General features: G+C 44.5%; 1 protein-coding gene across 3 annotated transcripts in view; it reads right to left on the bottom strand.

Annotated features, from left to right (window-relative positions):
* Positions 1-5,996: 5,996 nt before the first annotated feature.
* The window catches only part of TMEM211 (transmembrane protein 211), a 32,370-nt gene continuing 18,685 nt past the window's right edge, over positions 5,997-19,681 (bottom strand). For all 3 annotated transcript variants that reach the window (XM_030218864.1, XM_030218863.1, XM_030218862.1), the window contains 3 exons: positions 13,544-13,784; positions 10,240-10,378; positions 5,997-6,367 (listed from right to left, as the gene is read on the bottom strand). In XM_030218864.1, coding sequence (XP_030074724.1) covers positions 6,114-6,367; positions 10,240-10,378; positions 13,544-13,753 — 603 coding nt within the window. In that variant the 5' untranslated portion in view covers positions 13,754-13,784 and the 3' untranslated portion in view covers positions 5,997-6,113. The remainder of the gene's footprint in view (positions 6,368-10,239; positions 10,379-13,543; positions 13,785-19,681) is intronic.

Below are 19,681 nucleotides of genomic sequence, written 5' to 3'. Positions count from 1 at the left end.
AAATTACAAATACAAGGAAATCGTAAAGTGAAATTTATTCCCATGGCCAACACTCTCGGACGCATTTCCAAAAAGGCCCTGCGTCTAACTTGAGTGGGTCTTGAGAGATCAGGAAAAACACGGACCTTTGATCCCATAAACAGGTTTTCTAAGTGTCTTAGGGAAAGTCTTAATATTGCATTACGATCTGGCTCCAAAGCAAAAGTAACAAGCAACGTAGACCTCTGTGTAACAATCTCCAGTGAGCTCTCTAGGAATGAAGTTAAATTCATTCCATCCCCTTTCCCTGGGAGATGTCCATCACCCCCTTGTGGGTTCCAGATATAATAGGCCCGTGTTATGGGGGGCAATGAATCCTTGTCCATTCCTAGAATGTCCACAATATATTTCTTAGCCATTTCAATCGGTGAAATTAAAGACGACTTAGGGAAGTTGAGAAACCTAAGATTAAGTCTCCGAATCTGATTCTCCAGGTATTCTGTCTGTTTATGAAGAAAAATATTATCCTTAATCAAAGCTGACTCCAAAGTTCCCCTCTCTTGTAATTTAATATGTAAATTTTCCAGTTTCAAGGCCTGTTGTGCTGATGCCTGTGCTTGAAGTAGCGCAGCTTGAGAAATAGTTTTAATATGTTCAGTATTTTCTTTTATTGAAGGTTGCATAGAGACCTGAATATTATGCACCATGTCCCATAGTGACTCAAGTGTCACAATTGCAGGTTTAATCACGCCTAAATTTCCAGGAAAGGGTTGAGTCTGAATACCAACTTGCGAAAGTTTAGAAACAATTTCCAAAGGAAGTACCTGAGAGGCTGATTGAAGAAGTGTTTCTTTCAGTTGGATTTCATTTTCTATCGTCGCAGACCTTCCCTCGAGCAGGCTTGGCTGAGCGTTTACGTTCTCCTTCCCTGCTTGGGCTGCCGGCGATTCCCTTCCGGGTTGAGGCGGGGCAATGCGTTCTACAGGGCTCAGAGAAGCCCCGTCGGCGCTTTCGATCGACGCCGATGCGTCGAGAGCGGCAGAGGGGGTCGAAGTTCCCCGAGGTCCCGGTAGTTGCTTCGGGAACTGAAGAGTCGATTGCCGTAGCGCCGAGGTCGTTTCAGGAGCCGAGGAACGCTCCTTAACTTTCCCCCTCCGTTTCCCCATCAAAGAGGTTGCAGAAGCGGCGAAATCAGCAAAAAAAACTACAGAGTCACCTCAGCAGCTAACTCGGGTGCAACCAGTCAGAGCGCCATCTTGGAACCATTTTCCTGGAATCCTTATATTAAGGTTATGTTTCACCAGTTGGCGATAGACCAGGGGTGGAGGTGTTGAGGTCAGTTTGGTAAATTAATAACATGGATTAAGTATTGGAGGTCCTGGTCAACACATCCGATAATCCTTGGGAGTGAGAGATTATAAATTATAGTATACTACTTACAATATCAACACAATATGTAATAGAACATTTTAATTGATAGTGAAGGGTAAACCAAAGAAGGAACGTATAGACAGGTAAAGTAAGATGACTAATTTAAAGAAAGTTGCACATGACGTCAGAGAGATGGTTAAATATTATCTCAGCTAGGGTAGGAGTGGATAAACATGTCCTGCTGCAGTATGTGCAGCCCGTGTCACTCCTCGTGTGTGTGAGTGAGACTAACAAGTTAGTCATTTCTTCCATTAAAGTTCTGGTTGAAGAGCCAAGCTTCCACCTGCTTCCTGAAATAGAGAATCTTGTGTTGTGGAGCCAGTTTCAGGCATTGCATTCCAGAGTGTGGGGGCTACTCCGAAGAAGGCCCATCTCTCTCATTAATGTGGACTTGAAAATACTGGCAGAACGATTAGTGAAGGCAATGCCCAGGTTGGTCAGGGAGGAACAAGTGGGATTTGTTAAGGGTCAGCAAGCAGTGGTGACTGTGAAGAAATGTTTGCTTGCTTTAGAATGGTGTAGGCAATATTCTTTACCTGCATTGGCAATTTAGATAAAGTCTTTGACAGAGTAGAATGTCTTTTTTTTTATTTCCTCTTATGAAAAAGATGGGTTTTAAGGGGTTTTTTTTTCTTAAAAACTATACAAATCTAATTTGCTACTGATTGGGTTTCTGCCAGGTACTTGTGAACTGGATTGGCAACTGTTGGAAGCAGGATACTGGACTAGCTGGGCCATTGGCCTGACCCAGTATGGCTAATCTTATGTTAATATATGTTCTTAACCTTGTATAGATCCCTGATGGCGACAGTCTTGGTTAGTGGGCTTGGATCTCAGGCTTTTCTTCTGTGTCATGGAACCAGATGGCTGTCCGCTATCACCATTGCTATATCTTCTGTTTTAAGAACCCCCGTTGACATGACTGAAAAGGGATATGATAATAGACGCATTCTTAATATAAATGCCTGGGACTAAGTGCATGGTGTTTGCTGATGATATCATGTTAATGCTTACTCAGCTGGTTTCAAGTCTTGCTCTGACTTTACAAATTTTTGCTGACTTTGGTGCCACGTCCTGTCTTGACATAAGCTTAATGTTTCTAAATTGGTTTATCTGTGGCCAGTCAGAATTTAATTCAGCACTGGCCTTTACGGTACTATGTAAGCCACATTGAGCCTGCAAATAGGTGGGAAAATGTGGGATACAAATGTAACAAATAAAAATAAATAAAATAAATCTGAGGCCTTGCCCTTGAATCTCGTTATATCCCACATGTGGACCTATTTTCCTCTTCAAGAACCCAAGAATGCTATTAGGTATTTGGGAGTATATGTTTGGGCTGAGGTCCTATTTTTCTACTTAGACAATATTAGTCCTTTGATAAGGAGCACATTGGAGAAGCTTCACACATGGGAGGCTTTGCCAGTCTCTCTCTCAGGGCGTATTTTTCTCTATAATACTTGGATTCACTGATTTTTAGGATCCAAAAATTTGATAGTATTTCTCTTTACATGATTAAACTGCATTGGCTCCTGGTTCATGAGAGAATATTTTAAAATTTTGTATTTCTGGCCTTACCTCAGAACTTGCGACCAATTTAATCAGTGCACCTTTCTCTAGATCTTCTTCCGGTTAAAGTCCTTGAAGGTTCTTCATCCTCTAAGTACTAGAGTAGTGAGTAGTGAGATTTTCCAAGATGGCTTGCTCTACCTTTTCCTCCTCTGCGATTTCCAAATGGAATCTTTTACCTTTGGACAATAGATTAGAGTTGAACTATTTTGCTCTTGTAAAAAACTTAAGACTCTTTTATTTGATAATAACTACCATTAAACGAGGCTTTCTATTTTTATGAGATATTATTGGAAATTATATTAATTCTGTGATACTGTATTCTTTTAACAACATTGTGAACCACATTTGACCCAGGTATTGGCATATAGCGGTATACAAGAGATGTATTGATATCGGTATTATGAAGAAAGCATTCACTCTGCCCATTTTTGCAGAATTTGCCTGAACAGTACAGACATTTTGGATTCTCATGGCTATCAAATGATACCCCTGGGTAGTTTGAAAGAAGGTTTGTGCTCAACAATGCAGTTTCCTGTTGCCTCACAAATTGTCCATGGATAGGTTGTTTGAATAGACAACACACAGAACATCGAAGGAATGGCATGACTGCAGTAAATATGTCCTTCCCAAAAGCCAGTCCTATTCCATTGATTTAGATGCACATCTGTGGTCCTTAAACATGCAGAAATGTTATTATAGGGGAAAACATAATCACAAAGAAAAGGCACAGAGAAGGGCGACAAAAATGATAAAGGGAATGGAACAACTTCCCTATGAGGAAAGGCTGAGAAGGTTAGGGCTCTTCAGCTTGGAGAAAAGGCGGCTGAGGGGTGATATGATAGAAGTCTACAAGATAATGAGCGGAGTAGAGCAGACGAATGTGAAGCGTTTGTTTACACTTTCAAGCAACAGCAAAACCAGGGGACACAAGATGAAGCTAGAATATGGTAGATTTAAAATAAATAGGAGAAAGTTTTTCTTTACTCAGTGTGTAGTTAGACTCTGGAACTTGTTGCCGGAGAATGTAGTGACAGCAGCTGGCCTTATGGAATTTAACGGGGGTTTGGACGGATTCCTGAGGGAAAAGTCCATTGAACATTATTAAGAACTAGTAAAAAAGGCCCGTTTCTGACACAAATGAAACAGGCGCTAGCAAGGTTTTCCTCGGAGTGTGTATGTTTGAGAGAGTGTGTGTGAGAGTGACTGTGTGAGAGAGAGAGAGTGAATGTGCGTGTGTGTGACAGAGAGTGAGACTGGGTGCAAGTGTGTCTGTGAGAGAGAAAGTGTGTGCCAGGGCCCTCCTCCCTCTCAGTTCCAGGGCCCCCCTCCCTCTCAGTTCCAGGGTCTCCCCCTCCCTCCCGCCCTCTGAGTTCCAGGGTCGTCCCCTCCCTCCCTCCGAGTTCCAGGGTCGTCCCCTCCCTGCCTCCCTCTGAGTTTCAGGGTCCCCTCCCTCCCCTGCATTATGCTGTCTCCCCTGCATTCATCCATATGCAGGCAACGTCCTCTGTGCTCTGCCCCCTTCATCCATCCATGTGCAGCATCTCTCCCCTGCCCCTCCACCTCCCTCCGAGTTCCAGGCCCCCCTCCCTCCCTCCCCCCTCCAAGTTCCAGTGTCCCCCTCCCTCCCTCCCTCCACATCAAGGGTCCCCCCTCCCTCTGTCCCTCCCTCTCAGTTCCAGGGTCCCATGGAACTGGGAGGGAGGGGGGGGACAGAGAACGTTGGAGGAGTGACATCAGCAGGTGGTTACAATCCCAGTGACACACATTAGAACGTTGGAGGAGAACGTTGGAAGAGTGATGTCAGCAGGTGGTTACGATCCCATTGAGACACATTGGAATGTTGGAGGAGCAAATTATTATATTAGATTAAGTTGTTGTTTTGTGGGGTTTTGCCGGGTTCTTGAAGCCTGGATTGGCCACTGTCGGAGACAGGATGCTGGGCTTGCTGGACCCTTGGTCTTTTCCCGGTATGGCGGTGCTTATGTACTTATGTACACACTGCCTAACACAGTGGCAGAAAAGAGCAGTAGAGGTTGAAGAACAGAGTGGACTCCTCCAGAACCAGTTGGGGTGGCCACCTTTGAGAAGAAAACCTACGTGTATGATTTGTGGCAAAAGCTTGAAACTGGAACATGAAAAACAATGATGGGACCCATATGGAATGTGAAAGTATACACTTGCCCCTGGATTCTATATAAGGCGAGGTGAGTTGCACATGTTAAATTGGGTAGGCACCCAATTTACAAGCACACCTTGAGTAATGAACCAATCAGGGATGATAATTGGCTGATAACCAATTATCAGCACTAATTGGCAATAACTGGAATTTACGTGCGCTTCTTTTTAGGCATATTCTAAACAGAGGCGCAAGTAAATTCTAATGTGTGTAGCTGAAAAGGGGACGTGGACATGAGAGGAGTGTGGGCATGTCAGGGGCGATCCTCAAATTTACGCACGTGGTTATAGAATTCAGGAGAACGCACCTACATTTAGGGATAAATATTTACACCAGGTTTTCAGTGGCGTAAATGGCCAAGCCTAAATTTAGGCACATTCCCTGGTCCTATGTGCTATTCCATAAACTGTGCCTAACTTTAGGTATGGTTTATAGAATAGCGCTATTTTAGGACACACCTACTTTTTAGATGCCATTTACAGAATCTTGCTCATGAAGGGCAATTCTGTAATATAGGCGCTTGCATATATGCACCCCTTGTGCACGTACAGTGTCTAGATTACTAGAATTTACGAGCATACGTGTGCGCATTCCCACGTAGGTGATAGAGCAAATACCTGCTTTCCTTACATAGTGAATAGTGTAAGGGGGCATACACAGGGGCAGAGCATTGGTGTGGGGCTCCTGCTTACAGAATGCTGTAAATAGTTCCCATGCAATTTGGGACATTAGATAGGATGGGGGGGGGGGGGGAGAAAAAGTAAAACTTTTTTATGTTTTCTGGTTGGTTTGATATTTTGCTTTTGTACTTATCTTGAGAATACCATGTACTTTTGTATTTTTGTGTTGATGATATCGTCAATAAACAGGTTCAAACATAAAGCTACAGAAATTGCCCTCCCCCGACAGTTGCTGACATGTGGATGCAATCCTGCATTTTGGAAGAATGTTTTTATTAGTTGTCTTCTGTGACCAATATGCTCTCTCTAATCCTGGAAAAAATGATCTTAGTCTTGATTTCATTGAGGTTGTACCGTCCAATGATGGGCAGCAAACAGGACAACATGACTGCGATGATGGCCATCATGAAGCCCCATCCAAGCTTGCAGTTGCCACTGTAGTAAATCCAGGAAGGACCACACGCTTCTTTAGCAAAGGCAGAATCCAGACTGAATGGGAAGATCAAGAGCCCCAGGACTGTAGCCATCACTACATAAAAATAAATAAATGCAACTTTAATGGATTGTTGATGTCACTTTCACAGTTTATAATGAACTAGTAAAAAAGCCCCGTTTCTGATGCAAATGAAACGGGGGCTAGCAAGGTTTTCTTCTGTGTGCATGTGGGAGTGTGTGTGTCCCTGCCCTCTGCCCTCTCTCCCTTCCCCTGTGCTCTCTGTCCCCTCCCCCCTCAGAGTCGAGTCCTTCAGTGTTAAGTTTCCTGCTGTGTTTGGGTTACAGAGATAGTGAGGGCTTCTGCCCTCTCTCCTCTCCCCCCTCTGAGTCCTTCACTGTTACAGAGAGAGCAATTTGATTTCGTGCTTTGCTGTGTTTTCCTTCACTGTTTGTGTTACAGAGAGAGCGAGGGCAGGGCAGACACTCATGGGGAAACCGGATAGCTCTCCCCCATCACACTTCCAGCTGGAGGCTTCATTTAGAACGTTGGTGGTGCCTTTTATATATAGAGATAATTTGGGGAGTCAGTTTTGACTCCAATCTCACCTTCACAAGCATATCTCTAATATGGTTCAACAGTCTTTTTTTTCAAGCTCAAAATGAATTTTGTTTTCAATACAAGGCCTCTTCACCAAAGAAGCACCTCAGATATTCATTCATGCACTGGTCATTACTAATTTAGATTACTGTAACAGCCTTCTTTATGGTTCTAAATGCTCAGAACTCAAACATCATCAATTAATACAGAATACAGCTACAAGATCGTTAACTGGAAGAAAGAAAATTAGATCTCGTTACCCTTTTTTTGTGCAAGGAACACTGGCTGTCCATTACTCACCATATCACTTTTTTTTTTTAGTTCCAATATTTTTATTGTTTTTTATAAATGATAACAAATGGCTAAAATAAAGCAATTAGCCAGCTTAACAAGTTAACAGTAACAAGCATCAGCATACATGTTCAAGTTGGGGCAAGTCCGGGATTATTTCGATAACAGATCATAATCATAAGTCACAGGAGTAATACATAATTTCAATTCTGACAAAGGTTATTACGTAGTGGGTTTAGTAAAGGAGACCATATTTTGTTGTACTTAACAAGTGAGTTATGTTTTTCAGCCGCAGCATATTCATATTTAGCTAAAATACACACAGAATTCCACCATGATAAATAAGTTACTTTGTCAAGATCTTTCCAACAAAAGAAAAGTGTTCTAAGGGCTTGATGAACATTAAATCCAGTAATTGTGCTTGATATTTGTCTATTGATGATTGTAACATCAGTGATCCACATATAACTATATTATATGATAAAACATCTTGAATATTCAAGGTGGAAAATATTGTGTCCCATACAGAATTCCAATATTCTTGAATATATGGGCAAGAATAGATGATATGTTTAAGATTTCCAACATCTTTTTCACAGGTCCAGCATTTATTCGCACTGTTTTTTTGTTTTATTGTGTTCAATTTGGCGAGTTTAGCAGGAGTCCATAGGGCTCTGTGTGCTAAGTAGAACATAGATTGTGAAATGGACGCTGATACCATATCACTTTTAAAATCCTTGTGTTGGTTCACAAAACTCACTCCTCAGGTACTCCTCCTTATCTTTCTCAATATCTCACTCGTTATGTTTCCTCCAGGACAATTGAACTCTCTCATTATCCCCTCATTTTGTCATATCCACTTTCGACCTTATTTGTACTAAGGCTTTCAGCATTGGGGGGGGGGGGGGGGGGGGGAGGTAATGACTGTTGCACAGGTACTCATTATTCATGCATTAGTAATTACTCAATGAGACTATTGTAATGCTTTATTTAAGGGTCTTTGTCAATGTGAAATTAGGAAGCTTTAATTAATACAAAATATTGCTGTAAAGTTGATTTAAGGTGCCAAAACATTTGATCATGTGACTCCCCTTCTGAAGCTCGAACATTGGCTTCCCATTGATTATCGCAACATCTACAAAATTCTAATTCCGGTTCATAAAGTCCATAACACAGGTACACCTTTGTTCTTGCCCCAGTACTTGTCCCCATAGCCCCTCTTGTGTACTTCGTTCTGCACATCAAAGTCAATTGGTGATTCCTTCTTTCCGTCAAGTGTTTTTGGACATTTTCAGAGATTCCATGTTTAGGTGTGGTTGGTCCCACACTCTGGAACATCATGCCCCTAGCATTACGTTCAGAAGCTTCTTTTCAAAAATTTAAAGGCTCCGTAAAATCATATTTATTTCAAAAAGCCTTTTCCACTTAGTTTCTGAGGTTATGGCACTGCAAAATTTGGACTGGGCATTGGGGAATGGAAGCAGAGCAGTAGGAAGATGTGCAATATGTATTTTGTATGACTGTTTCACTCTTTTCTATCTGGATATTATATTTCTATCTTTTGTATTAGGAATTATTTTAGTTATTGTTCACCGCTTCGATGGATTTTCCTAAGCAGTCTATCAAATAAAATTGTTGTGAACCTTAGTGGTGAGCCCTAGGACCATAGCCAGAAACCCAACCATGGCAGACAAGTCACATTTGGAGTAGAAGAGAAACTAGGCACAGCAGGAAGCTAGGAGACAAGGCAGAAGCTTGGCAAGGCAGGAACCAGGAAACAAGCTGGACTTGGCAAGCAGGAACCAGAAGACAGGTGGACTTGGTAACGGAAACCAGACAGACTTGGCCATCAGGAACCAGGAAACAAGCAAACTTGGCAGCAGGAATCAGGAGACAAGCGGACTTGACAGCAGGAACCAGGAAACAAGTGGACCCAGCAGTGAAGGCACATGAGGTGGAGCTGGGCTTGCCTAAAAGTGTCCCGACACATGACATCACTCCACAGCACCGCACCATCATCTTTCCACTAGCCCTATAACTCTCGGGCTGCGGCATGCACGTGCACCCTAGGTGTGCATGTGTGACAGCAAATGTGGAAGGTCGCCATCCTCGAGCCGCTCTGTGGGTAAGTGTGGTGGGATTGGGGCCAGGGTCACGGAGGTGCTGTGACAAAAATGAACTCTGAACCCTGAGCAAGCTAGTTACTTTATGCAGATCACAGCAGTTAAATCACAGTCCCTATATGTATGAGAATGGACAGAAACTAAAATGGCAATTTTGTAGCAGGAAGTCCATATCTACACACCCCTTCTTGTGTAAATGTACAGAAAATTAGCATTTTGGGGGAAAAGGGGACATCGACCCGCTTAAGTGGCATAGAGTCGGTTTCAGTAAATGAGCCCAACGTTGGGCGCCGTTCTTTTATCTGCACTAAGATAGCATTCTGTAAAGGGTGCTCAGTCAATACTAGCTTGGCACGCTTCTCACGACTAACTTTGGGCGTGAGCATTTATGCCTGCCAAAAGCTGGTGTAAATGTTCTTGTCCAACTGATAGCAGTTAGGCAGCCAAATCCAGGTATTCTGTAACATCATGCCTAATTTCTGGGCATGCCCTTGAACTGCCCATGCCCCTCCTATGGCCATGCCACCTTTTGAGTTACGTGCTACGAAATTTATAGAACAGGGCATAGGGCAGATCCACACATAACTCCTAATTACTGACAATTAACTGCTTAACACCAATTAATGATTAACGCCTACTTGATTAGTTTATGTGCGGATCTGGGATCTGTGCCCAAATTTGGACGACCTAAACAGAATCTTGGGGATAGTGTGTAAATTCAAGGAGTTATTCACATGGATGGAGCGTGGGACAGGTATGGGCGGTGCTGCCACTTACATATAGAATACTGTAAATCATGCATGACTCTGCATTTAACTGCAGTCACATAAACGTAAAGCGAACTGATGAGCACCCAGGTCCGTTATAGGATAGGCTCTCACCTTCCAGCATAAGAGTGCCTAGAACAGGTGCCCTCTTATAGAATTGTCCCATAGATGCTTAAAGGTGAAATACCTGCGGCTGTCTGTGCATATCTTGCTGGTGTGCAGACCCTTCTCTGGCAAAGACCCTCTGGTATCAGTATCCATGACAAAATAAGAACAGCTCCAAAAACGAGTAGTAACCAGCCTGTAAACAGCAAGACTGCTGCAATCTGGAGAGGGGAGGAGAAGGATTTCACAAAAGAAGCTGACTCATGACAGCAAATCCAGTGCAGCTAAGTTCCTGAGTCATGCAACTGGCTAGACAACTGCATCTCTGTGTAATGTCTTCTTGTGCTACAGTATTTAAGGGTTCTTTTACTAAACCACAGTAAATTTTGCGCTTATCACAGGGTTAATGCCAAAAGTACCATGCAGTAAGTGCAAAGGCTATGCGGTAAATGCAAGGGGCGGGCTTTCCATCTGCCCTGTATTTACTGCACAGGGCAGAGAGTTATTGCAGCACAAGCACCGCATTGCATGCAGTACCAGATAGATGTACTATCTGCCATAGCAGGTAATGCAGTGGGGGGTCCAATTCAAAATGTCAAAATAAAAAGTACAAAGCCAGGGTGGTGCACCCCACCCCCCAAGCAAATGCTCAATGTCCAGCAACCCTCATCAATCCCCCTGTCTGGCAAGTGTGCCATCTTCACATTCCACCCTCCCAGTCTGAGCACCCTTCCATCCAACCCCCTTCCCATCCACATCAACACCCCTCCTCTAACAGCCAAGGGCTGTGCACTAAAGCCCTCCCTTCCCCATTACCCCCTCCCTGGAACATATGGAGGAGGGGTCTGGACTGGTCCGATCAGCAGTTATAGGCAGCAGCAATCCTTCTTTGCTGCTACCCATTCAACACCTGAATCTAAAATGGTGCCTCTGCCCCCTAGTGGTGGTCTTGTGGTACTCAAAAATAGCTCACATCAAGAATCTTGTGGAAAAAGTTATACACAAGAGCCTGTAGGATGGCTCTGGAGCAGTGTCATATATATCCATGTACATGGAAAGAGATTCAGTTCTCAGCTCAAGTTTTCTCTTCCTTGGGTCATCAGGGCCAGAGCTGTGTTTGCTGCAGAGGGCACCATTCACAGCCCTCATGACAGGACATAGTCTTTGTATATAGTAAGTGGTTTTAGGGCCCAAGACTGCAAGTTTCTGGAAGGAACTCTGTTGCAGGCCTCCCAGGACAGTTACTGCAGTGACAAGACTAAAGTAAGTGTGTGGGGGGAGGGGATGCAAAAGATGTGGAAAGCCCCTAAAAGTTGTATTTTTTGGCTTTAGCTCATACTGTAGTTCAAGGTGAGCTATATTCATAGAAACATGACAGCAGATAGAGGCCAAATGGCCCATACTGCCTGCCCATCCTCTGTAACCACTAACTCGTCCTTTTCCTAAGAGATCCCACGTGTCTGTCCCACGCTTTCTTAAATTCCGACACAGTCCTCGTCTCCACAACCTCTACCAGGAGGTCATTCCATGCTTCTACCACCCTTTCCATGAACAAATACTTTCTTAGATCCCTCCTAAGTTTATTTCCTCTTAACTTCATCGTATGCCCCCTCATTCCAGTTTTCCTTCAGTTGAAAAAGGCTCACCTCTTGTACATTAACACCCCTGAGATATCTAAACATCTCTATCATATCTCCTCTCTTTCAGCGTATACAGGTACAATAGGTGTTTTCCTGTCCAAGGGCTTACGATCTAAAGGGCCCCTTTTTTCAAATTGCATTAGGAAACGGGCTTAGCCCCCTTTTAATGTGGGACTTTCCTGTGCGCTAAGCCCATTTCTAGCATGCCAATATTTTAGGTGGTTTTCCATTTATTTTTATTAGGTCACGTGCTAATGTTTGCATTAGTGCGCGTTACCTGAAAAAAATTAACATGGGAGCACTTACTGCTCCTATTTAGGAAACACTAAGAGCTCTCAACATGACTTAACTCCAAATCAGCCAGTTAACACCCAGTAATCTGACTGCACTGGCTGTATGGCGTTTCCATGCTCATTCTCCACCCTGACGCACCCCCACAAAAATATTTTTTTAAATAGCGCAGATTGAGGCAAACTACCGCAAAACACTTTAACATGTTTTGTGGTAAGTCTTCTTTCTTTAGCTGAGCATTAGTACTTAACCTGGTTTAGTAAAAGGGACCCTAAGTTTGTACCTGAGGCAATAAAGTTAAGAGACTTGCCCGAGGTTGCAAAGAGTGGAAGTGGAATTTTCAACTGGACTCACCTAGACTAAGGAGGCTAGGGCTTTTCAGCTTGGAGAAGAGACGGCTGAGGGGAGACATGATAGAGGTATATAAAATAATGAGTGGAGTGGAACAGGTGGATGTGAAGCGTCTGTTCACGCTTTCCAAAAATACTAGGACTAGGGGGCATGCGATGAAACTACAGTGTAGTAGATTTTAAACAAATCGGAGAAAACGTTTCTTCACCCAACGTATAATTAAACTCTGGAATTCGTTGCCAGAGAACGTGGTGAAGGCGGTTAGCTTGACAGAGTTTAAAAAGGGGTTGGACGGTTTCCTGAAGGACAAGTCCATAAACCGCTACTAAATGGACTTGGGAAAAATCCACAATTTCGGGAATAACATGTATAAAATGTTTGTACGTTTGGGTAGCTTGCCAGGTGCCCTTGACCTGGATTGGCCGCTGTCGGGGACAGGATGCTGGGCTCGATGGACCTTTGGTCTTTTCCCAGTATGGCGCTGCGTATGCCTTGTAGCGCTATAGAAATGCTAAATAGTAGTAGTAGTAGTACTTAGCCTGTTGCTCTAACCATTAGATCTGACCAGTCTGGTTTTCAAGATATCAACAATAATTATGCATGAGATAAATTTGTATGCATTGCCTCCATTTTGTTTTTTCAAATTTCTCTCATGCATATTCATTATGGGTATCCTGAAAACCTGAGTGGCTTGGTGTATCCCGAGGACTGGATTGAGAACCCCTGGATCATCTGATTAAGCTGGACGCTCAAAGGAGACAGAAAGAACCCTGTCAGATGCAAACAAGTCAAACTCTGCAATAATACAGTAAGCTCTAGGGCAGTGATTCCCAAACCTGACCTGGGGGTTCCCCAGCCAGTCAGGTTTTCAGGATATTTACATTGAATATTCATGAGACAGATTTGCATACAGTGGATGCAGTGCATGCAAACTTCTCTCATGAATATTAATTGTGGATATCCTGAAAACCTGACTGGCTGGGGAGCCCCCAGGACAGGTTTGGGAACCACTGGTCTAGGAAAACCAGACTTTAGTGTGATCATGTCGCTTGTGCCCCGATCGTACGTGTCAAAAGTCATCAGAAGTGCATCTCCTGCGCCTACCTGCCAGGAAACATCAGGAATCTCATCTAAGGTTTTGTACACAGTGCAGGTCTGATTACACAGGGTATTGGTCGGTCCGTAGCAGTGGAGAAAGACCCCGAACGATACGGTTCCATTTCTGAACCAAGCAGCTGACGTCAAGCTAAACCCAGAAATGCAAGCCAAGGCCAGGGACAGAGTGACCCACACAGAGCCCATGCAGGATACCATTTAGAGCCCAGTTGACCGGTTCATGAACTGACTGCAACAGAACAGATAGTTTTTGTATCAAGATGACAGAACTCAAGGTCCATTATTACTATCTTAGCTGGCAGTGAAAAACGTATAAATGGACTGGAAGCGACAATATTACAATCAGCTGTAGCAAAGGGAATCAAATTATACATCAACTCAGCATTAAATCCCACAGAACAGAAGTTCAGAGCTGCCATTGAGTCCAGTTAGTGTTGACCCAACCTGTAATTGGACATTTTAGATTTAATTAGAAACCTTTTCCAAATCTGAGTTCGTGGTGAATTACACAGGTACAGGTACACTTTATTGCTCTCTTCAAGGGGGACATACACTCTTATCTTGTACCTAAGACAATGCAGAGATGTCACGTTATTCAGTTCTAGGCTGGAGACGTTTGGGCCAGTCCTGGCAGGGCCGGTCAAACCCGGTAAGCGGGGTAAGCGCCTGCCTTCAAGGGCGCCGCTGCGCCGCCATACCGCGCCACCCTTGGTGCTTTAAATCTTTAATTTACCTCCGTTCCAGCAGCCGCATCATTTGAAAGCCCTGCCCCGTCTCTAGCCTTCCCTCCCTTCGTGAGTTCGTTCCGCAGTCCCGCCGTCTGACGTCATTTCCTCGAGGGCGGGACTGCAGAACGAACTCACGAAGGGAGGGAAGGCTAGAGACAGGGCAAGGCTTTCAAATGACGCGGCTGCTGGAACGGAGGTAAATTAAAGATTTAAAGCACCAAGGGCGGCGGGGGATGGGGGCGAAGGAGAATCGCTGGGCAGGGGCAGGGTGGGAGAAGAGAGAAAGGAGATGCTGGGGGGGGGGGGGCGGGGGCGCGCGGATGCTGGAGGGGGCGCGCGGGCACCAACTCATAGTCTGCAGAGGGGCGCCAGAGACCCTAGGACTGGCCCTGAGTCCTGGTTTTGAATGATCTCCCAAAGCAGTGTGGGATTTGTAGTGCCTGATCCTGCCCATTGAAATTAGTGCTGCAAGTCCCATAATGAACAAAGCTGGGATGGTCATAAATCCAGCCTGGAACTGGACAATGTATCATCTCTGGGCAATAGAAGGTAAATAGTCAAGGTCACAAAGAGCCTCGGTGAGAGGAGCAGAACTAGAAACTTGCCTTCCAGCCTGCTGCTCTGAACGCTAGGCCTTTGCTACATCTTCCTGTTATAAAAAGACAGCAAAACAAAGCAAAAACAAAAAGAAAACAAAAACACCCCCTCCCCCCACCAAAGAAACCAAGAACATAACAAAAAAAATACTGCTGTAACATGTATGGGTCTTAGCTTCCAAATGACCCAGTTTCAGCAGGAAGGATTTTGGCCATGCCTAGTATTTGAATCTACCTACATCCCAGTGCATTTGGGGATCTGTAGTCCTGCAATCTTCCATTTCCAATTAGCACTACAGGAACCAGAATGCATTGCAGAGAGGCTAAGGAATGCTTTTCTAGGGGCCAATCAGAGTTTCTGAAACATTCAGACAAATATCACAGAACGTAACATACGCCTAATGAACATCGCATCCACACATCACTTTTCTTTTGTCTCGTTTTCCATTCCACATTCACAAATTTCAGTGTTGAACTACGAAGGGTAAGGCAGGGTCACAAATCTATAAAGGTCCAGGGGATTCCTGTATAACATATTTCATAGAGTTCATCCATTTTAAGCATATCATCTTCTGGGTCACTCAAGCTGTTCAATTAGGTCATCCAAATTAGTCCCCCCCCCCCCTCCCTTTTTTTTTAAACCTAGTTTGTCTTTACTCAGTAAAGCTGATCCAGTGCTGGGCTTCCCCTATTACATGCACATACAAAAGCATGGGCTACTGAGACAAAGTCAGCACGGATTTAGTGAAGGGAAGTCTTGCCTCACAAATCTACTGCATTTTTTCAAGGGGGTGAACAAACATGTGGACAAAGGGGAGCCGGTTGATATTGTATCTGTAGATTTTCAGAAGGCGTTTGACAAAGTGCCTCATGAAAGACTCCAAAGGAAACTGGAGAGTTATGGGATCGGAGGCAGTGTATTATTATGGATTAAAAGCTAGTTAAAAGATAGGAAGCAGAGAGTAGGATTGAATGGTCAGTATTCTCAGTGGAGAAGGGTAGTTAGTGGGGTCCCTCAGGGGTCTGTGCTGGGACCGCTGCTTTTTAACATATTTATAAACGACCTCGAGATGGGAGTAACTAGCGAGGTAATTAAATTCGCAGATGACACAAAGTTATCCAGGGTCGTCTCGTCGCAGGAGAAGTGTGAAAGATTACAAGAAGACCTCATGAGACTGGGGGATTGGGCATCCAAATGGCAGATGAAGTTCAACGTTGACAAGTGCAAAGTGATGCATGTGGGAAGGAGGAAGCCGAATTACAGCTATGTTATGCAAGGTTCCACTTTAGGAGCTACGGACCAAGAAAGGGATCTGGGAGTCATCGTGGATAGGACATTGAAATCTTCAGCTCAATGTGCTGCTGCGCGGCTAAGAAGGCGAACAGAATGTTGAGTATTATTAGAAAAGGGATGGAAAACAAGCATAAGGATGTTATAATGCCGTTATATCGCTCCATGGTACGACCGCACCTGGAGTATTGTATTCAGTTCTGGTCGCCTCATCTCAAAAAAGATATAAAGGAATTGGAGAAGGTGCAGAGAAGGGCGACGAAAATGATAAAAGGGATGGGACAACTACCTTATGAGGAGAGGTTAAGAAGGCTAGGACTCTTTAGCCTGGAGAAAAGGCGGCTGAGGGGTGATATGATAGTGATTTACAAAACAATGAGTGGGGTAGAGCGGACAGATGTGAAGCGTTTGTTTACACTTTCTAACAATAATAGAACCAGGGGACACAAGATGAAATTAGAATGTGGTAGGTTTAAAACAAATCGGAGAAAGTGTTTATTTACTCAGCGCGTAGTTAGACTCTGAAACTCATTGCCAGAGATGGCAGCTGGCCTTGCTGAGTTCAAAGGGGGTCTGGACAGATTCCTGAAGGAAAAGTCCATTGATCGTTATTACATTTTGGGTTTTTGCCAGGTTCTTGGGGCCTGGATTGGCCGCTGTCGGAGACAGAGTGCTGGGCTTGATGGACCTTTGGTCTTTTCCCAGCGTGGTGGTGCTTATGTGCTTCTGGTACTGATTTCCCAATTATATTCCCTGACTAAAGCAGGACTACAAGTGCCTGCATGCAATGGGGGGAACATAGGCCTTGCTCCATCCTGTCTGGCAAATCTGGAACCAGTTGGCCAAAGAAGGTTGATTGTTCAGACAGAGATGCCAAGTAACCCAGTTCCAGGCTGGTGATTTGGAGACAATTCTGGATTTCCAACCACTCCATCCTGATGCATTATGGGACTTGCAACACTGATTTCAATGGACAGGATCAGTCACTACAAATCCACACTGTTATGGGACGTAAGTTCAAAACCAGGACTGTCACAAAACCTCCTGCCTGGAATCGGGCAACTCGGCGTATCTTTTAAGGCAATTTAAGACTTTACTGTAGTGTAAGTTATCAGAGATTCCAGGCTAGAGATTTTAGGATAGCCTTGGTTTTGAACTTTACATCCCACAGCACTTTATAGTGCCTGATCTTGCCCAATGAAATCAGCATTGCCAAGTCCCACAATGCACTAGGATGGGGGTGATCAGAAACAGAAGCGTAGCCAGGTTTTGATGTCAGGGGGAGCAAAATAGGTGTGGGTGCAATAATTGCCTTTTTAAGAAGCAATTATTGGTGCTAATTGGAATCAATTAAAGTAAATTTAGGCACATGATCTGTGCCTACATTTTTATGCATGTCCTGAAAAAGAGGGCACGGGAAGGAGAGGGTAATGGGTGGTTTGGGGTGGATCATGGGCGTGGTTTTGGGTTACATGTGCAATTATAGAATAAGGGTGTTCCGCTCGTAAATATAGGTAAGGGCGTTTGCGCCACATTTTCGTTGGTGCAAATGGACGCAAATACATTTATGCACAACTCTCGGGACTTCAGCGCTATTCTATAAATGGGGGGTGGGGGGGGGGTTCGGCACCAATTTTTTAAAGAGCGATTTATAGAATTCACCCTTTAAGGACAGCGGAACCCAATCTGATCAGCCAGTATGTGCTTCCGTCTCAGGACCCCTTTTACCAAGCTGCGGCAAAAGGGGGCCAGCGCTGGCGTCGGCATGTGTTTTACACGCGCGCTGAGGCCCCTTTTACTGCCACTGGTAAAAGGGAAATCTCGCTTTCTTACAGGAAATGACCAGGCGGCAAGTAAAGCACTTGCCGTGTGGCCATTTTGGGTGGGGGGAACCCTTACCGCCACTCACACCGCACTGCCCAATAACCACTGGGTACACTCCGGCGCTACAAAAATACATAAATTTTTGTAGCGCTGGAAATGATGGCATGCTAGGGGTGGGAAGTACCGCCGGGCTGCTGTGGTAGCCCAGTGGTACTTCCTGTACAGTGAGTAGTATGCCTATGTTAAGCTTTCTGCCGCCTAGTAAAAAGAGCCCTCAGTTTCTCCTTCCCAGGGTTTAGACATCTTTACTAAGGGAAATGATAAATAAAAATACACGATTGTAAATAAAATGGTACATAAAATACACCCCCTAGAAAACAACAAAAATGCATAGCCACCTCGATCAATGGGCAACCGATGTTTTACGGCACCATGCGGATAAACCTGCTTTACGACAGGACGCACTTTACAACAAAATGACAAGCACCACTACGCTCATGCGTGCTGTTCATAGCCTGGCGCGTCTGATTAGTGCGCATGCGTCCCGGCTACTTAGCTTCATTTTACTACGCTGTCTACAGGGATTAGCGCCGCTACACCGCTGCATATATTTGCCTATATTAACTTCTGATCATGCCATACCGCTACACCGTGCTACTACGGCGTTGGAAGAGCGGTATTTCCAGAGCGCTATCTAAAATAGCGCCGGGGTTTGATCATCGGGTTGTTAACGTCCTGTTGATTCCCAGGTCTCAGGCTTAGAGTGAAATCTTAAGATCCTGCATCTCTCTTCCTGCTGAGTTCTTATAGAAAAGAATTACAGGAATGAATTTCTCTATGCGGTACTTTGCCTACTGTGAAAAGAATTCAGCTCTGGCAGAGAAATTGTTTGCAGCTGCGAGACTCTAGTATTGTCTCCTGTCAAAGAAGAAAAAGAAAGTTATCTTAATATCTGTTCAATAATTAAGGGCCCTTTTACTAAACTCCATTATAGTTTATTATTTATATCGCTTTAACTGATTGGGCAGAGCAGAGCGGTGTACGGGCTACAAAACAAAATTGAGGGGGAGGGGGAAGGAAAAGGAGCTCCATTTTTGGCAGGAAAGTGAGACATTCACACAAAGAGAGGAAAGATAATAGAACCTGAGGACGGCCATCTCAGAAACGACCAAATCCAAGCCCCTTGGTTGTGGGAGGAGCCAGCAGGACACCAACCGGGCACCCTAGGGGGCACTGCAGTGGACTTCAGAAAAAGCTCCCAGGTGCATAGCTCGCTTACCTTGTGTGCTGAGCCCCCCCCCCCCAAAACCCACAACTGTACACCACTACCATAGCCCTTAGGGATGAAGGGGGGTACCTAGATGTAGGTACAGTGGGTTTCTGGCGGGTTTTGGAGGGCTCACATTTACCACCACAAGTTTAACAGGTAGGGGGAGATGGGCCTGGGTCCGCCTGCCTGAAGTGCACTGCAGTACCCACTAAAACTGCTCCAGGGATCTGCATACTGTTGTCATGGAGCTGGGTATGATATTTGAGGCTGGCATAGAGGCTGGAAAAAATATTTTTACATTTTTATTTTAGGGTGGGAGGGGGTTAATGACCCCCAGTGGTCATCTGGTCATTTAGGGCACATTTTTGTGGCTTGGTCGTAAAAAATAAAAAGGAAGAAGTAAAGTCGGCCAAGTGT

The sequence above is a fragment of the Microcaecilia unicolor genome, chromosome 11 (genome assembly GCF_901765095.1).
Source record: "Microcaecilia unicolor chromosome 11, aMicUni1.1, whole genome shotgun sequence".
Lineage (NCBI taxonomy): Eukaryota > Metazoa > Chordata > Amphibia > Gymnophiona > Siphonopidae > Microcaecilia > Microcaecilia unicolor.
The sequence above is the reverse complement of the archived record's forward strand: the minus strand, read 5'-3'. Positions and strand labels throughout refer to the sequence as shown.